The 20,015-nt window shown below is 36.0% G+C and overlaps 1 protein-coding gene across 1 annotated transcript in view; it reads right to left on the bottom strand.

Annotated features, from left to right (window-relative positions):
* Positions 1-18,974, bottom strand: part of LOC104078766 (zinc finger protein 280D-like) — a 19,890-nt gene extending 916 nt beyond the window's left edge. Inside the window, exons 1-6 of the mRNA XM_009580536.1 lie at positions 18,833-18,974; positions 14,908-14,973; positions 14,430-14,800; positions 8,351-8,468; positions 3,651-3,818; positions 1,072-1,181 (exon numbers count right to left, since the gene is read on the bottom strand). Coding sequence (XP_009578831.1) covers positions 1,072-1,181; positions 3,651-3,818; positions 8,351-8,468; positions 14,430-14,800; positions 14,908-14,973; positions 18,833-18,974 — 975 coding nt within the window. The remainder of the gene's footprint in view (positions 1-1,071; positions 1,182-3,650; positions 3,819-8,350; positions 8,469-14,429; positions 14,801-14,907; positions 14,974-18,832) is intronic.
* Positions 18,975-20,015: the final 1,041 nt, after the last annotated feature.

Below are 20,015 nucleotides of genomic sequence, written 5' to 3'. Positions count from 1 at the left end.
TGCTGAATAATGGTTCTTATTGTGCAGGACTACTTTCTATAAGCCTACTAGTAAGGAAACTTCATTTCCTGCTGTGGAAGTGTAACTCCATATATTTATCCCATACAGTTTAACTAAAAATTTAAATAAATAATACTAAGTAAACCCAATTCTTCAATGGTTGTTTCATTCGGTCCATGTACTCAGTGCAAAAGCTATTCTCTACAGATAATGATTAGAGAAAGATAAAAGCCTTGATTTTTTCCAACTGTTACGTATGTTTCTTAATTGTGTTTTGAACCTGAAAAGGACAGTAGCTACCATTTAGGCTATCTTAAGCCCAGTAAATCAGAATGATCTGTGTTAACAGTAACTCAGAGCCTCACGGACTTCTATTACACAGTAGTTCATACTCCTTTTTGCATGGGTTATTAAATTGTATAGAGTGCAAAGCCATTTCTCTGCCACCTAAAATGGAATACATATGCCTGAGAATTGCATGAATCTTTGCTAAATAATAATAAATATTTCCCAGGAAACAATGTTTCCAGAAACAACAACAAGCAGTTTCATAAGCAGACTAAGTGATGCTTGGTTTCTGAAAGTTTTGTTTCTCACAGCATTTAAGTGCACGAACTACAAATTAAGTTTTTCCCCTCAGCTTAACAACTTTTTTAGCTACCAAATGATATATCAAGATAAAAAGGTAAGTTTACACTGTCATCTTTGTCTCAGTAGCCATCTAACACAGATGTGAGTCAACCGGCTGCCTATTATCACAGGCACTTACCTTCATCAAATTCACCTGAATCTGGCCAATGGTTCAAGAAGTCACAGCTGTGGCAGAGAGAAATCATACACAGACAGCAAATATGCCTCAATTCATTGGAAAAATAAGGCAAAAAGTGGCAAGATTTAGAACTCCCCTACTCCATTCTTCCTCTCCATGACTGCAAGTCATTGAGCATTTAGGGTCTGTTGATCATAGCCAGAAGCCAGACTATCTTCATATCAAAACATTGCACTCTTCCATGACCAAACAGAAGGCCACATAAGTTTGTTATAATGTTTACCAGCCCCAAAATATTTTACCTTCATATGATTTTTTAGAGGATCCATAAGATTGAAATGAATATTGCACTTCGGACAAGCTCGTGGAAAAGGTCCTCCATTTTTAATGGTGCTTGATGCAGCATTTGTACCTGTAAAATTTAAAATACGTTAAGATTCAGAATTCACAAGCAGAATACTCTATTTATTATTTTTCTAGCAAAATATGCTATTTCAAACGAAAACTATTACAATTCATGTAGTTGTAGTAACCATAAGCAAGGTTTTACAACCATCTTTTAACTACCCTTCCTCTTTTCCAAACGGAGTTTGAATTTGTTCTGTTTGATATAGACCTATAAACAACTTTTACAAAATCTTAGCAACAAATAAAGATAAAATGGGAGGGGGTGAAGGTAGCATGATAGAGACTAAGCACTAATTCTGTGCACCACCACCCCCCAGCTCCCCGGATAGGACAGATTTTTGATGTTTTTGTTTTAAGAACTTTAATTTTCATATGAACATGTAAAACCTGTTTTATGCCATGACCTGATCATCATCACAATAGGGTTCAGATAACTGGTTTTGGAAAGGAATTTCACCCTCTGGTTCTCAATGATGAGAATATTTCTCTCTGGATAGTTGTTGGAACCTAGGCCTATTCAGATGCATCATTCCTGTTGAGCAAAGGTGTCTTTGGAGAACCTGGAGAATAAATCCTCTAAATGATTACTCCCAGTAATGAAAGGAAATAGTATTTCTCTTATCAACATAAAATGATCAATACCTTTTGAGCAAAAACAAAAAACCTTTGCATTAGCTTAAACTTCAGTGAATAAACCCAGGCTTCCAGTTTTCTCCAAACTGCCAAAAAACATTGGAGCAAGAGCTACTTTTCCAGATGAAGTTCTCTTGCATTCTCAAGTCATTCACAGATCTGCAGGACGCCATGCTGAGTAAGTAGTTTAGAAGAAGAGGTTAAACACAGGAAGAGTTTTAAGTAACGTCTCAACATCTCAACTGTAGAGTCAACTGTACCCTGCCAGGGCTATGAAAAAGTGTAATAAAAATAAACACACAAATACATTCACCTTATAACAAGGGAATGAGTAAGTGTATGAGTTAAGAGTTGACCATGCAACAGTGTTACACATTTTTTCACAAAAATAGTCTTGCATAGTCCATGGGGTAGACATGGATCAAACAGTATTTTTCCTTGAAGATAACAGTATTGCTAAGGATCATAATTAAGCAGAAAGTCCTTCACATGAGTGGATGGCCATGCAAGAGATGTACCGCAAAACAGTGCTGCAAGTCTTCGCTATTACAGTTTGTAAAATATTTTGACACGTCACAGCGAAGTGCGAGCTGAGTTGGAAGAAAACAGGTTCTGCGGCAAGATCTAGTGTTCTGCGGTGCTTCTGTACTGGATTCTGTGACAGATTAGAAATCACTATGCTAGCATGGGACAGCTTAGAGACAAACTCAAAAATAAGATTCTCAGTAAAATATGATCTACTCCTTTGTTACTGCATTTATAAGATCCTCCAAGTTATCTTTTGTATATTATAGGCTGCAGCACAGTATCTGTTTTACCCAACACAGGGTGGAGGAAAATTTTTTGCTACAATATTCCATGTTATAGCCACTTCCTTCTGGTTGCTGGGGAAGAGTGTGATAGCAAACCAGCTGCAAACAAGACATGCAAAAAACCCAAATATGAAATGATTCCAAAGAACAGAATCACACTGTAGGTAGCTCCTCATTTTAACATTATAGGAGAGAGTATGTGGTTGGAAATATCTCAAAGTCAGGAATAAATCCTCGCCTATTGCAATCAACTGGAAAGCACCTTTTGGCTCAGGAGGAAAATGCACCTAATCATTAATATGCTGAAACAGCCAGACCACCTCTCTTGTAGGGAGGGAAAGGTCTTCCAAAGAACATCCTCTCTTTGAAACTTAGATCCCCCTCCTCCTTTCCCACTATTATTTTAAACTGTATCAAAAACACTGCTGCAAAAGAAAGGGGGGAACTGCAAAACACACTTTGCAATAGTTAGTCAAAGTACAGAATCACAGAATAATTTAGGTTGGATCTGCGGAGGTGTTTTTGTCCAACCTCCCACTCAAAGCAAGTCCAACCTTATCAGGATGCTCAGAGCCGTACCCAGTCAACTTCTGAGTATCTCCAAGGATGGAGATTCCACAACCTGAGTCCTTGCTGCCTTGCCTGACATTCCTACACTGATTTTTTTTTTTTCTTCCTTTTATCTAATCAGAATTAGTTGATAAATTCAGCAGTCACAGAATTTTTTCAATCTTGATTGTCCGGTTGGTTGTTTTTTAAAGTTTCAACTCTATTCAATTCTTTGACATAGAAAACCTGAACTAAGCATATGAGGTCAGGGGCATTTATTTTGATCATCTGTCTTCACAGGTACATAAATCCTTGCATGGAAAGGTTTTTCTTATTTTAAGGCATAAGAACAGAGTTTACTTATTTACACTGCCTTAATAGCATTAATAATACCAATTAACTTAAACATTACAAGAGTGCTAGCTTTTTCCATGAAACAGATGCATGGATTGACAGCTAGACCATTTGATCTACCCTACCTTTTGAAGATACATTTTGTGATGGTGTTACTGTTGGAGAGTTAACTGTAGGTGAAACAGCTGAATTGCTTCCAGCACCAACCTCATTAGGCTTGGCCTTTTTTGGAGTTACACTGTTGCCTTCAGAAGTAGCAGGACGCTTAGATACAAAACCACTCTCATTCAGACCTACAGTGGTTTAAATTAAAGAACCTCAGTTTTTTTCCATAGTATATTACGAACACATTTCTGATGCCTATACTTTAACGGATGGACAAGTCTACACAAAGCAGTTAAGATTTCCCTAAAATAATAAGCCATACAGAAGTTAAGAAAACAATATCCAACTCAGACTGAATATTCTAAGGCCAGTGGAGAAGGAAAGGGTAAATGCAAAAAGACACAGCCCCATCCCTGAAATCCAGTAAATCATGCTATGACCACCTGAATTTATTTGGCCTACTTTTCACATCTTGACCCACACTAATCTGAGACAAGGTGAGTTCACAGTAATAAAGTTAAGCTAAGCAGCTAGTTTCTGCAGTGCCCACTATTTGGAACAACCTCTGCCCTTCTGATGAAAAACATCTCTCCTTTTTTCTGGTCCTATGTTAATGTTGGTTTAGTTTGTTATTTAACTCTGTAAAACATTTGAGACTTCAGTTTGTCTGCAAAATGAAAACAGTGTTGTAACTTCTAATGACCAATCACAGCACACCTATTTGCTCTCTTCTGAAAGAACAGTTGATTCACTTATTTTTTGCAGTATTTCTTCTAAAAAAAGAAAATCACTAAAACATAACTCAGAAATGCAGAGGTTCAGTGCCTGATTAACATGCCCATCAATACTTGGCTCATCTTGTCCTGAAACCCGTGTCTCTGTCACTGTAAGATTACCCTTGACAATGTAATCTCAATGTAGATAGCAGTCCTCAAGCAGGACCTGAGAGAGCACAGCTACATACCAAGAAGTCTGAAGTGCCAGCACAGGCCTTGTAAATCTCTCACAATCATAGACTGCAAATAGCCTTAAGACTATGATAAAATATGAGAGGGACTGGACTTCAGTTCCGGACACAATTATCTGAATTAAGGACATGCTTGTATATTCCCCTCCCAACAGTCTAGCTGCTCCAATGATTTCTTTGGGTGTAGTAAGAAACCGAATTAGTATCTTTAAAAGTCTTCTCAACAAACAGAGATAACTTGCATCACAAAAAATTATTCAAACTTCTTCTGAGAAGAAACAAAACAACCCCCTCCCACCCCCAAGTTGTGTTTACTCAGTGGTAACCATCTATACCCAGCAAACAGTCTGGATAGTCTTCCCATTCAATCCACAGAAACAAAGAATCCCAGCAGGGAACGCTGATATTTAAGCATCTTGGAGAATTTATTGCACTATGCCTCATATACAGGAAAACATAATTCACTTGTTATATACATATTTAATCATCTTAACGTTCTCCTTTGTAGCACACCTTTCCTTCTTTCTGACATAAAATAACATATTAAGCTTAAACGTCCCTCTCTATGCATTGTTTGCCTAAGGTAATTAACACATTCACAAAATAAACAGCTTATTCATTAGATACTACTACTTCCCAGGATTTTTCAATTTACTTATACTTGCACTGTTCGATATATGAGCTGGTTACATTGACATATGTGTCTTGATCAGCAAAGGCTTCCATACAGCTGGTATGACTTTCGCATTCTTTTGTATCACTGAGGTTATTCGAGCATCAGGCCATCAACCTACAGCAGGAACTGCTGCTATATATTTAATTAAGTGTAGTTGTGTAATGAGGGCCAGGGAAAAGAGAGAAGGTCTGACTGATTCTACAAGAATCTTCAGTAAAGTATTTTATTTTACTGTAGAAAACCTGACTTGGAAAAAAGGACTACTTTTACATGTTAACAAAACTGGTAATAATTTCAATTAAAAAAGCTTGACACATCTGTGACAAAAACTTTGAACACTATTTTACATTATTTATAAAGGTGAGCATTCTTAACTCAGTTTATACAACTCTGATCTAATAAATTCCCTCTTTCAGAAGAATTATAATAATACTAGGAGAATATACATAGGTTTGCATTTGAATTCTGTTGTTTGTTCATTAAAAAAAAAATTAAAGCCTATTTTGAAAAATAAACAAACCAATTCCAAGTATTATTTAATATCTAGCTAGTATAAATCAGAGTGATTCCTCTTTTCACCAAAGTGCCTCTCTCAACTGGTGCGTGGAAACAAGAATTCCTTGGATCACCCGTGTTCCAGACTAGTTTGTCCAATCCTCTACCCAGCAGATCACATAGCCAAAACTGTCAGGAACTCCAAGTACTCGAGAGCAGAGAAAAGCAGCAGCCAAACAATTCTTGTTTGTTTTTCAGGCTGCTCAGGAGTCTATTACCTTCACTTCATGCTATTAGTGAGTACTTCTGTAAATATTTTGTAGCTATTACAAAACAGTTGGCTATACTCATACACACAGTATTGTTGTGTACAACATCTAAAATGATTGCAAGAAGGAGCAAAGTGTACTGGATTCAGTATCACCTTGCTGACAGGTTTCTCATTACATCACCACTGTAAAATCCTTAACACTTATGTGCATCTGTGCTTGCTGGGCCTGATTTTATGAATGATGGCAAAAGACATTAGAAATGGTAACCTAGAATAAAAGCATCCAACTAACAGAATAGGGACATGAAAGCCAAATTATTTCAGGCCTCTGGTGCATTGTCCCTCACCAACATCTCCCATTAATCTAGTGCTATGAACACATGTATAAGTCCAGTCAATTCCTAAATACCACAGAACAGTTCTTCTATTGGTTATGGCATTTTCTGGTTCCTCCAAGTGGGTGAAGTTTGTGGGAGAGTGATCCCAAAATATTCTCAGAAAGCCAAACTACAGTTTTACATACATCCCCAGTGCCCATCCAACCTGCAGATGAGAGTTACCAATGCTGTTTAACTTAACACCACCACCTATTTAGCAACCTAACAAAATGGTTGGTTAGTGTCCATTAGCAGCTTGTCATTTTCCTACTTAGACCTCAGAAATAAATATTTATGCTATATTGAGCTAAAAAATGTCTTTAACAATCCATGTACAGAAGTTAAATTGTCCTGTGGAATATCACAGGCAAGTTCCCAAAAGGATTCTGCTTTTAAATACCATATTCCAGAATGTCTTGTGCCCACAGTGCTGCATATGAATTAGAGGAAGCATAGCACCAACACAGGCAAGTAGGCATCGGCGCATACGAACAACATGAACGTAAGCGCATTACGTGACCTCACCATGCAAGCCAAACCACAAAATATGCAGACACTTCCTTCTTGTGAAGTGAAATGTTACCTTAAATTTGCTTTCTGTGTCATAAAGATACTTGTGTTTCAACCCACCATCATAAACCTTTTAATTTCTAAATCCTATTGCCATCTTACAGAAATAAACATAGACTAAGTATGCTATATTTAAGACACTTTGAATGACAATCCTTGATGCTTTCAAATATTTAATTTTTCTGAGTAAGAGACTACTACAAATAGTTTTTAAATATGCAAGCAGGTCTCCTAAATTAAAAAAAAAGCCCACAAACAAAACAAACCCACAAACAATTAAACTTTAATACCTGTTCCTTGGAAAACAAGGGCTGGAATGCTGAACCATTTGCAAGAAATAAAACCTTTGCTTACTTTACAAAAAGCTGTTTAACCCAATAAGACAGGAATGATCACAGAATAGTTGGACATGTACAATGAAATACACTACCAACCCTTCATTGGTAAGTATCTGGAGTGAATGCCTAAACTAGAGATGCAAAATCATCACATCAAGCAGAATAAACTAGCAATCACTCTGTTCTACATAACTTGTTAGTATGACTGGTGAGGCCATTCATTGTACTAACCAATTACCTCATGGAAGAATCAGAATTGATTGTCATCTGTAACTTACAGACTGAATGACAGGATTCTGGTCAGTTACTACAAAAGTGCAATCCTTCACAAAAGAGAAGGGAAGTCCCAAGTTATAGCCTGTTTAAGACTGAATACACTGCACGCTTCAAATCTACTTCATCTGCTGTGACAGAAAAAAGGCACTTTTTTGTTTGTTTTTAAGTAGGTTACATAGTCTCTGCTGAAACACAATTTAGCTAGTTGAAAAAAAATACTTTAGTTGTCAAACTACATATTCTTTCTCTTCCCCTAGTTTTCAGACAGGATCCTATTGATCCCATCTACTCCAAGTCCTATATATAGCAGTCAGGAAACCAAGATCATCATCACAGGGAATCCACTCAGCAGACTCAAAGTTCTTCTGGTACTGTTCACAGCCCCTCTCTTGCTAACAGCCATTCCTATTCATGCTCGTCAAAGAGTGCTGGATATACTGAAAATGAGCCTTTATCGGTCAAAAAAATTACAGTGGATCTGGCAATATTTTTTTCCATCTAAGTGAGCATTATAAGACGACATCAGTTGATATTACAGTCAGTCTAATGTGCTGAAAAGCAAAGCCTGACAACACAAGGCTCCAAAGTTTATTTCATTAAACATTATACAGTGTTATGTACAGGGGAAGAAAAAAGTAGCTATACTATGTTCTAGAAAGCCTATTTAAAGTTATAACCCAAAGATCTGCGCTACAATTAAATTACATTAGACTCTTTCTTTCTCTTATCAACTACTACAGTTATACCCACCTGTTACATTCACTGCTGGCCCAGTCTGGTACTGTGGAACTCCCGAGTTCTGTCTCACACCAAACAGTATACCAGATGTATTATCTGGTGCAGCTGGTGGAGAATCCATAATATAATCCTAATAAGATATTTTCAAGAGGGAAAAGAAATTTGAGGTTTAACATTTTTCACTTGCAGGCTTCAACGGGTTTATTTTAAAAACATATGATTGCTTAAAAGTACTCATAAGTACTCAGCTGTAAATCAAGTTAATTACAATCTCCCCAAAATAGTTTCTTTTGACATTTTGGTAAGTTTGCAACTCTTATCAGTGGTTGTTAATTTATTCTTAGCTGTGTATCAGGATTGTAAAAACAACTGTAAGACCTGGGAAAGTCCATTTTATGAAATATTACTACACCTGTTTGAGTTGCTAGTTGTAACAGCTTTTGTTCAAAAATCTGATGATGTCTCAAATTATACTTGAATTGTTTTTCAAAAAATTCTAATACTTTCTTCCTTCAATCCCAACTCAGGCATTTGCCTGTTACTCTTGCACAACAGCTAGCTGCATTTTAAAAGATCAGAAAATCGAACTCAAAAGTAGCACAAACTTGCAGCAAGCAGGAGCTTCTCAAAGCAAGATGATACTAAATCAATCAAATTCTAAGTGGTCAAGCTTTAATGAAAGTAAAAGTTTATCTGTAGAATGTTGACTGGGAATGGCACTCAAATTCATTATATCACTAAGGGTTTTTTTTCTTTTATGTAGAGTAATTTCATAAGGACTTCTGGAAATAATATAATCAAACCCTGTTTTCAAAGCACAGCTAACCTAAAAGTTGATTCATGTTTCTCAGCGCCTTGTTACATTAAGTTTTGAGCATCTCCAAGTACAGGTATCCTCTTACCCTTCAGTTTAAGAGGTTTGCCCTTTAGTACTACATATAACCTAAAAAATGAAATAGTCCACGTTTCTTGGCTCCAACACTGAAAACTGTTAAAACCAAACACCTTCACTGATCACTCAATAGGTAAAATTCAGAGGGAAAAGAAACATGAAATTTAGTTCTCTTTACAGATATTCAAGGTTGAGGGGTGATACAGGAGAAACACACTTTCCAAGATTCATCAATGCTGCTCACATTTTAATAGGCTATTCATCCTAACACAAACAATCTGGAACATGAAATATTTTCAGCAATAGCAATACGGAGTTAAGAAAAATCTTTATTATAGAGTTAGGTTTAATTTCAACATTAAAGTATGAACAGCAAAATATTGGCACTTGATCTTTCTACTCTGAAACAATTCAATTGCACTTCATCAAGCTGTATTGTGAAACAAAAAACTTGACAAAAGTAGCTCCATTTTCCTAAAATAAATAAATAAATAATTAATTAAAAAAATTCACCCAATACACGACTTTGTCATCAGTGCATCCATGAGACAAAGGCCAAAATACTTTTTGCTGTAAAGATCAATCTCACAAAATGCTTCCCATTCACAATTGTGCCACTTATTTGAAAACATCCCTGTGGAAGTTACCACATTTTTAACTACCACCATGTTGACTAAACTTGATGGAACGATATTTAAAGTGCACAAGTACACATACAGGTATGATAATCTATTTTAGGACTCCTAAGTACCAGAAAAGATTTGAACAAAAAGGAAGATGCTTCTCCCCATCCTGCCTTTTTGTTGTACATCTCTTAAATGAAGACCCTGTAGGACCTCAATAATAATGAAGAGCCACTCTTTCTTCTGGTGAGTGACCTAATCCAACCTAACCAAATTAACCATAAATGTTCAAGAGCAGTTGTGGAAATAGTTACTATATTTCTCTACTCTATTTGTTATGAGTAACAGCTACATGTGCAGTCACAACAGAGCAGATGTTGCTGTAGCCACAATAGTTTCAGACTGGCCAGTGAAGTTACAAGCAAAGCAGCTTAGCCTGCAAACCCCATGTCAAACACAACTAATGCTCAGGTGGTAAGCCTGTGGTAGACTCTTAGTGTGAAGGACTATGCATACCACCTACATTTGAAATATGACCAATACAATAGCTGCACACAAAACCTGCTTCTCTTACTATGCTGTGGTTTGTTTGTTTGTAAGTGCTGTTAACATTTCAACTTTCTTCAAAATAATAGCCTGGATATTTTGATGGCATAGGTACATCTCCCTAGTACATACTAAACATATCCGGTGAGTAAGAAAGTAAGAACAGACATCCTGGAAATTCAAAGTCTCATAATTTTCAAAATGTCCTTTTCTGTTTACAATTACTCCTTTCTTGCAATTTGGTTCTGTCATTTTACATATAGAAAAAAACAGTATCTTCCCATGCTTTAGAAAGCAAAAACATTTTAAAGAAAAAACCAAAACAGCTTTACCACATCAATGGGGGGGAGGGGGAAATCAAAATAACATGTACAGGTGTTCTCACATGCAGAAAGGCAAAACCCAATACCTTTATAAGTTAAGTTCCTAGGGCTCAAGTGAAAAAAAAAATCCACCACCACTCTTAGTTTTCCAAGAGACTAGTGAAAATACTGGGTTCATATTACGCATCCTAGACTTCCTAACTGTGGAAACCAACATGATAATTGGTAACCAAATCCACACAGAGGAATTACAATGCATGGTATTGGACCTTTCCTCTCCCAAAATTAACTAGGAACAACTGGAACCTGAATCACACTCAGACTGACGAAAGTCCCTATTAAGTAGGGGAAAGGTATGGACAGAATTGGCTGGGGCTTATTGGAGAGCATTCTGAGCACTGAATTATAGAAGATCTTCACCACTAAGAACAAATTTTTCTTAAGGAGGATAGCCCTATGCTATCATATACAACAGCAGTAGTCTGAGTGAATTAGAATTGCTGTAAACAGTACCACTGAAGCCAAATTCAACTTAGAATTTTTGGAACTGCATTAACGTAGTGCAGTAACAAGAACACAAAAACTAGACTTTTACAGGAAGTCAGTGAATCAAGCCTGTGATTGGAAAGGGGTATTTCAATGATAAAACTGGAATACCAAATATTGACAAAAGGTAAATTACAGACCTACATGTTATGAAATTGAGGAAATGTGTGTTTCAACCCAGTTGGTGATCAAAAGCAATCAGTTCCCACAGAAAAAACTTTGACATCCTGAGATTAAAAAATATTGCACCATGTTAAGAATGCAAAGGAACTCTGAAGGATGTTCAGCTAAAGAGGGGTCCTGCCACAGTGTCTAGTCATACCTCAGTCATCTTCACATCACAATATTTTAATTTCAAAGGTAAAGTTTCAACATCTGGAAGCTGAAGATCCAAACATCAAACATTTCCCAGAAAAACTTATTTGAAGCCCTTGCCACTTAAGAAGAATCAAGTTGGGAAGTAACAGAAAATGTGTGAATGAAAATGTCACAGAAAGCCCAAGGCAGAAAATCATCAATATAAAACAGGGGCCTCAAGTGAAATAAAGACTAGACAAGGGGGAGGGGGGAACCTAAAAAACCTAAGGAGCTCTTGAATTAAGACAATTCAAACCAAGGACATGAACCAAAATACAGGTAGTATACATATGACACTAAGAAGAGCAAATGACATGATGTGGCAGGTGTGATACTAAAAATCACAGAACTTTGCCCAAGAAGCTGAACTATAGTACCTCACTAAAAAAAAGCATACCAAACAAGCCTCTTTACCCATAAAAAAAAAAACATAATCAAGTGGCAGGAACAATACAAAAAACAAGACAACAAATTATTCTAGATAAGGCTAAAATTGGAAATACAATTCCGAACCTAGAAAAGTTAAGTTGAAGAGATGGAAGATTCACTTTTAGCATGTCTTAAGCAAGGGGAAAAAATCCAGAAAAATCTTCCTAAAGGTACTCAAGAATTTAACATCCGAAGAATAGAATGTTACATTTAGGATAACCTAGAAAAAAATTAAGAGCTCATGAAAGCCATGATCAAAATGTCAACACGGTAAAAAACCCATATAACATATGAGAATTTCAACAGTGGAATATCTATACACTGGATATCCCAGAAAAGGATGCATTACTTTCTAAAGCATGTCAGTCTAACTTGGAATAGACAGAACTGACTAATACATGGTTAGAGTCCATGCTGTGTACCTTGAAAGTCATATTTCAGGCTGCAACTTCTTCAAATAGGTGTTTCTCTACTCTGCCAGGGAAGAACAACAACCTGCAGATTTTGGCAAAGCCAGACAATAAAACTTAACTAAAGTCTCATCTGTAACATTCCTGTTGAAAGTAAACTCAATGAGTGAGAAAGAACCCTCACAAAAAGAAGTGCTGTGTGCATAGTGTCTTTAAAGAAAATCACTGTCTTGATGAGTTACGTCCAGCTTACATATACTTTTTGGAGAAGTTCAGCTTTCCCAAGTCTGTTTACTCTAAGCTTTTCTAATAAAAACAATGTACAGGCCACTAGCAGCTTTATCTATTAGAACAAAAACATGAGCATGTATGGGCGAGGGAAGAAAAGAAGGGGGCTTTCTTTTGCAGTGAAGATTCTGCAAGACATCCCACTACTTTGAAGGATTTAATAAAGCATACTATGTCATAAGTAAACATTCATAAAAATAAAATTCACAGACTTGAAAGATGTGTATACCTTATGTGAAGTAGCAGACATCTCTGTATTAAACTGTCTTGCTTTATAAAGACAGATTTAAGTGAACCCCAGAGGCAATCTAGATATCCTACCGATATCTGGACTTTCGATTATATCATTTTTTAGGCCTTCTTAGTTACAGTGACAGACTGATTCAGCTAACCCGCTTCAGCAGACATGCCCACAGTTTCTCTCTGCAATCTATCAATCAACTGCTGAAGACTCAAAATTGGAAAGTATGAGTTCTTTCCTAATGAATCTGCTAGAGATTCACCTACCCAGTTGATAGGCAATGATTCCATTGCATTGTTTTTCTTAAAATACAACCCCCCATCGGCAATGATTTAGCCATAAGTCTTAAGAAGAACACCTAATTCTCATGTTTTAATGGCCTTATTAACTATGCTCATTCAGACTGATACCCCTGTCCAGCAAATGCAGAATACATTAGGCTGCATGATTTATATTTATACCAAAACACTGACAGCTGAGAAAACTGCAGGTGTGTATATTTGCACGGACGATGAAGATGATGCCTACTGTCAGGCTTCACTTTAACCCGACAATAGTAGCTAATATTACAGGCACATTGTCTAAACAGTTCCAGCTTATATTATTTTCAGTAAAGGTATCACATCATAGTTTACCTCATACAAATAGGAAATTTTAATCTTCATTCTTTCTCTCTCACAAATGTCCAACAACTAAGGCAATAAAAAAGGCATCCAACTTGACTCCCCAAAGTTATCATTCTGAGGTTCTGTGGCAATCCAGGAAGATTTATGATATATGATCTATATGCATAATTGGGCTTTTCAAACAAAACAAGTATGTTGTCGAATTGTTTCATCTACTGACCCTGCAACTGTTGGTTGCTTAAGTCCTCCTTACCATATTACTGTTTCACTACAAATGACACATGAACCAAAAAGCAAAAACACCTAGGGAGCTACCACTACAGCATTCTCTTAAGAAGCTAAAATGCCAAGAGAGGCACTGTAAAAATCAGGTGGGAAAACCACAAAGTTACTTTAAACACTAAATGCAAGCTATTTAAAAATGAAATTAATTTATCATTATGGAGGATCCGTCTCTGAGCAGAGAAATCTGCAAAATTTAGAGAATGGTAATTTCCATCATTTCTCCACAGGACCTAAAGAGAATAACCTAAAGAGTACTGATTTCTCTTATGCCTAAGATTTTCATTTAATGTAATTCCACTGTTACTAAAGCTATCATCTTTGAGTCTTGCAAATCAGTATTTCAAATATAGATTTTAGTTCACCAGTGCAAGGTTATGGTCCTAGAATCTTTACAGTTTATGTAATGCTAGTCTATAATCTAGTCCAGGTCTTCAAATTACTAGACTGAGTCAGTATGTTCCTCATTAATTTATTCAAAAGTAATTACACCTGAGTATTTTACAGTTTAAGGAAATAAAAATTTACCTGATTGAGTATTACAGGCTGTGCTGTTACAGTCATCACTGGCCTGGATACAGGTTGAGCCACTACAGGAACCGTGATACTTCTTGATACTGGCTGTGTCGTCACTGGAATGGTTACAGGTCTGCTAACAGGCTGTGATATTCCAGAACTTGACCCAGGCATCTGCTGTGTTGATAAACATCCAGCAACTGGTCTCTGTAGTGTTTGTGAAGTTCCTGAAACATTCACTGGTATAGACAATGGCTGAACTGCTACAGAGCTAGTTGTAGGTCTGGATACAGACTGAAAGACTGATGAAACAGGCATGGCACTGGGGCTGGAGGCAGGTGTCGCATAATGGTGACTGTCAGGCTTGAATGTAGTAACTGTACCTGTTGCAAAGGATTCCAAAGTTATCTTTAGATAATTTTGCAGTCAGACGTTTCATAAGTGTTGTGGATTTTTTGTTTTTAATTACCATATTAGGACAATAAAGTACCTCTACTGGGTGCACCATTCTGTATCCCCCTCCGTGATGAGCTGAGGTTGACTCTGTTCAATATATCTGTCAAAAGTTACATTTATCTTAATTGCAGTTAAATTAATAGCTTAATTGCTTTTCAAATTAAAAGTAGCATTCATATCCACTATTAAGCCAATTAGGATTTGACTTATAAATTAGAATATTATTTCTAAAATAAATACCTGGCAAAACAAAGTGTCATTTGTACAAATTAAGATATGTTCTTCTACTCCTCTTCTCTTAGGTTAAGCTAGTTAACCTAAGAAGCTCAGTTTTTATTTTCTTGGAGATAGATTAACACACAAATAAGAGTGCAAACAAAAAAAGAACATTTCGTAAATATTGAGCTTTGCTGATTATAGTGCATTTATTCACTTCTGTTTCTCATATACATAGTAAGTTCCCCAAATACTAGAACCGCTTTACACTAAAGGAAGCATTTTCTCTAAACCAGTAACTACACAATTTCCTCCTGCATTACAGGAAAATACAGCACTTACAAAGTTTTTTTTAGACTTCATGATCTCCATTTTCCAATGTGACAGAAAAATCAACAGACCAACAATCAAAGGAGTTGTGTTGGAATTGCATTACGAGAGGACTGATTTTCTTACATATCTACATGGTAGTCTATGACCAGAGTTCTAGCTCATCAGAAACACATGGCATTTCTTAGATTTGATGTTTACTCCCTAACTAACGCCACCATATTCCCCGACTTTTTATGTCTTAGTCTGGGGTTTCTGATCATTCCAGAACGCTACAAAAATATTCATCAAACCAAAATATTCTTCTACCGCCAGATTCTCAATTCTGTTAGTGTTGCTGTCAAGTTTCTTGCTCTGACATGTGAAAATATGCATATGAAATTAGATCGATCCTCCAATATCTAACCAACAAGATTTAAAGTACCTTCTCAAACCAGGGTCAAATTACATCAGGATCTCAAACAATAGATCTTAGAGTATCTACACATCGTGTTTAATAACCGTAAGGCTGTTTCCACCAGCAATGGCTCATTAATATACACTACTCAGGTTGATAAATAAATCTAATAGCAGTAGCGCTCAGAAGATCACAGCTTTCAACCTGCCACCTGCATTTAGATCATACTAATAAAAAAGCAGCTGCAACCAACAGATCCAAACAGGTTTGCATTTTTTAAGGTATGATGAAATTTTATCCTGTAATAGTAATACTATTTTTAGTTCAACACAACACTAACTATGAGCAAGGATTAACTTAATTCAGGATTTAGCTGAACACATACTTCTTGTTTTTGTTAATAAATCTATACCTTATATTTGAATTCCAGAGTGAAATGAAACTACAGCCTTCATCTACCTACAAAAAAGAAGCTATCCTAAAAGTTATGTCTCACAAAGCATATTCAGCTTCAGACAGTCTGATGAGCACACAATTCACATCCTAAAATACAAAGGTAGATTTTACTGTTTTTAAAAAGAACATTTCGGGAAGCCAGTGATTTGAAATTATAAACTAGATGTACATGACTCAACTGATTGATCATAGACTTGATGTGCCCTTTCCCCTCCTCCATCAAGGCATTATTTGTCCTGTTTAGGTAAAACAGCACTGAAGTATAAGAAAGCTAACATGTAGAACAACATTTTAAAGTAGCAACAAATTACAGGTTTGTATCATTATGAAAAAGGAAGCAAGAAAAATGAGCAGTAACTGTATGAAAAATGAGCAGTTGCAGGAAATGCAAAGTGTGAATTACTTTTCATCCGAGTCAAACTAATCCTCCAGTACATCAGAAGAGGCACTTTATTGTACATGACACTGTGCCAGCATGTCAAAGTTCGGTTTTTAACTATTTCCTTCAAGTTTTCCACACCAGTCTGTACAAAAACTGATAATTGCATTGTCAGGAAAAGGTTAAAAAAACCCTGCTATGTATTGCAGAAAACATACTTCTCAGAAAAATTAAGAACTACACACGGATCTTCATTTGTCATCAAATTTTTCATCTGATCAGACAAGAATTTTCTCAGGTAAAAACTAAACAACTGTGATAAGCTAAGTTGAGTTCACTGTGCCTTGCCTATCACCAATAACAAACTGAAGCCTGACTACTGCCAGGTAGTACTACTTACAAGCCAGAGAAGAACTGAGGTCATTCTTCCATAGCTGTTTTTGATAGTGAAGTAGAAGATTACAAAGAGAAAAGTTGAGGAAAGGGAAGGAAAAGAGATAAAGTAAAAAGTTACACCATAAATGATTTTACTTGTGTCAGGACCATGTATGGACAGCACTAGAATAAGATGCATACATTGTAAGTCTCCATCTTTTACCAAAGTTCTTGAAGTTGCTAAATCATATCAAAATTATAGTTTTCACCTGAACTATTTCCATCCTTTATGACTACAAAAAAACCTTGAGACTACAACGACTGCAATGAAACTTAGCGTATTTGTTGTTCCAACATATGCTTAGTGTCTTAATAGTTGTTTTATGCCACGACCTACTGCCAATGACCAACAGCAATCCAGAGGTCTCTGGACCTTCCTGAAAACAGTAAGGGTATTTTTCAGTCCGTCTAGAAGTTTGTAACTGCAGAAAACTTCTTAGAGTAATTTTTAAATATTCTTCAAATTTTGAAAAGGATCTAGAATATTTTTTAAATATTCAAAAAGATTAACCCTTAAGAAGTATTTTCAGGTGAGAGAACTTTAACATCAGCTTCAGTATTTCTTTAATATTTAAAACATAATTTTCCACTTTTTTAAGCTAGTGTAAGAAGCGTTAGACTTACTATCCCAGTGAGTAACAAAGTAAAATAGAGTTCAGATGCAAAATGAAAGTATTGTGAACTAAAATGACTGAACAGCTAATAATAGCTCCAAAGTCCATGCAGCAGAATGTGACAGAGAGCCTAATTTAACATTGTGTCTTGAGATTCTTCACTGCAAACTATACACCTTCAGAAAATGACTATGGAAATCTTGGATACAAGCATAGCAGAGATGAGGCAGAAACTGAAAGCAGTAAACCTCACCAGGCAAAGTCTTGTTATTCAATAGCTAGAGAAACCTTAGGTCAAACCTCTTAAAAATTGACTACAAGATGGCTGCATACAGAAATAAAAAAGTTTCATTACTAAAATTAATTTAAAAATAAACAAAAATAATGTTCTCCTTTACTTACCTGCCAAAGCCCAAGCACAGGACAAACATGGAATCCTGACACATCTGCTGTCATCACAACCACCTAACCTCACTCCCTGCACTGCCTGCATTAAGGAGAAAACTACAGAACTTGATGAAAAAAACTCTTTATTTTACAGGGGATGAATGAATTTATTAATAAAAATCTCTTACTTAACAGACAGGCTTCTACTATTTTCACATTAATCACTTTTCCTGATTGTGCTTTTGTTATAGACACTTAAGACAGTTACCTTGGTTTTGTCAGAATGATTTCCACCCATTCAGACTGTCCACCAACACATGAAATGTGGGGTGGAGAAAAAAGAGGGACTGTAACATGAAGACTTAAATTCATGCACATGACTTTAGTAGGGAGACACTTCCAAGTATCTAACTAAATATCAACTATTTTAAGAGCAATTGCATGCATGGTTTCAGCATTATATATATATTGGTGTTTTAACCATATTGTTAATGCCAAAACATTCAAACGTCCTTGTTTTGACTTCAGAGATTTAAGGTTAGAGGTAGACACAGCTGTGCATAACCCAGGTTTTAGGACAGAATTTCTTAAGAATTCCAATTTTCAGTATGAGAGCAAACTACAGAACAGCTTTAAGATGTAGAATTTCTTAAGTCTTACTGTTAAAAATTCTGTATTTTCAAAGTAAACTTGAAGTTTTACACCTTCAAATATCTGTTTTAAATTATGAAAAATATTATCTTACATGTACTAGTTGGCTTCGAGCTTGAGATTTCCCCAACAAAGATTGGCTCATCATCATCATCATCATCCTCCTCCACTTCTTTCACTCTCTTTTGCCATGGTTCTAGCTCCTCTTCTTCACATTCCATAAATAATTCTGCCATCCTGAGACTAGACAGTAAAAAACAAAACACACATACCAAAACATTCAGTACTTCCATGAAAAATGTTTCACTGTTCAGTAAAGATTACTGCACTTGACAATAATTCCCACAGAATGGTCTTCCTTCCCCACTCCCCCCACGATGTTCTATACAGCTTGAACCTGATCTGATATAGAAGATCTTTGAAGATCTTCAAAGCTCGATACCACACCACCTTTCTGATAATTATTTGAATTCTCATCTTTGCTATTAGAGATGATAGAAGACCAAAGATATCCTCCACATAATTTAAACTATTTTTGTATAATCCACAAGTAACTATCAGAGGAAGCCTCTGACACCACAGTGAAAGGTATCTTTTAAAAAATACTCCTATTCCAGATAAAGTGATTCACAAGAAATGTGAAGACCCTACTATGAAGCATGTAATATACCTGGCATAACTGAGTTACTGAAACACTAGTTACAGCTTTATTCTCTTTGCATCTAAAAAAACCAAACCTAAACCAAACAAAACCCCACCCAAATCACAGCCCCACAAATTTTGCAAGATTTTGCCAGGGCTTCCCATATAGTCACATTTTCTTAAAAACCCAACAAAACCAAACCAAACCTCCCCAAAACCCACACAACAAAAAACAAACAAACCACCCACAAAAAAAAATTCAAACAAAAAACCCACAACAACAACAAAAACCCAAAACCATACCCATAACACATTGCACAGTGTTTTCATTATCAGTTAGGACTTGCAGTAAGAAAAAAACAGTCATGTATGAAAATAGTAATGAAAACATGTAGCTTTTGGAATTAACCAAATTACAATCAGCATCTCTAATCACAACTGGTTTTATTTGTTTTTTTAATTAAACAGTGATGGCCAATGAAGTTTTTCTCTTTCTTCTCTCATCCTCTAACACAAGCTTCAAAGTATTTCTGAACAATCCAGGAAATAAAAAAATTTTATATTTCTTTACACACACTACCAATAATCTAATTTGTAATAAGACCAGTAATTTCATAAAACCACAGGGTTGTCTC

This window comes from Fulmarus glacialis, unplaced genomic scaffold (genome assembly GCF_000690835.1).
Source record: "Fulmarus glacialis isolate BGI_N327 unplaced genomic scaffold, ASM69083v1 scaffold5106, whole genome shotgun sequence".
Taxonomy (NCBI): domain Eukaryota; kingdom Metazoa; phylum Chordata; class Aves; order Procellariiformes; family Procellariidae; genus Fulmarus; species Fulmarus glacialis.
Note: the sequence above shows the minus strand (reverse complement) of the source record. Positions and strands in the feature narration are given on the sequence as shown.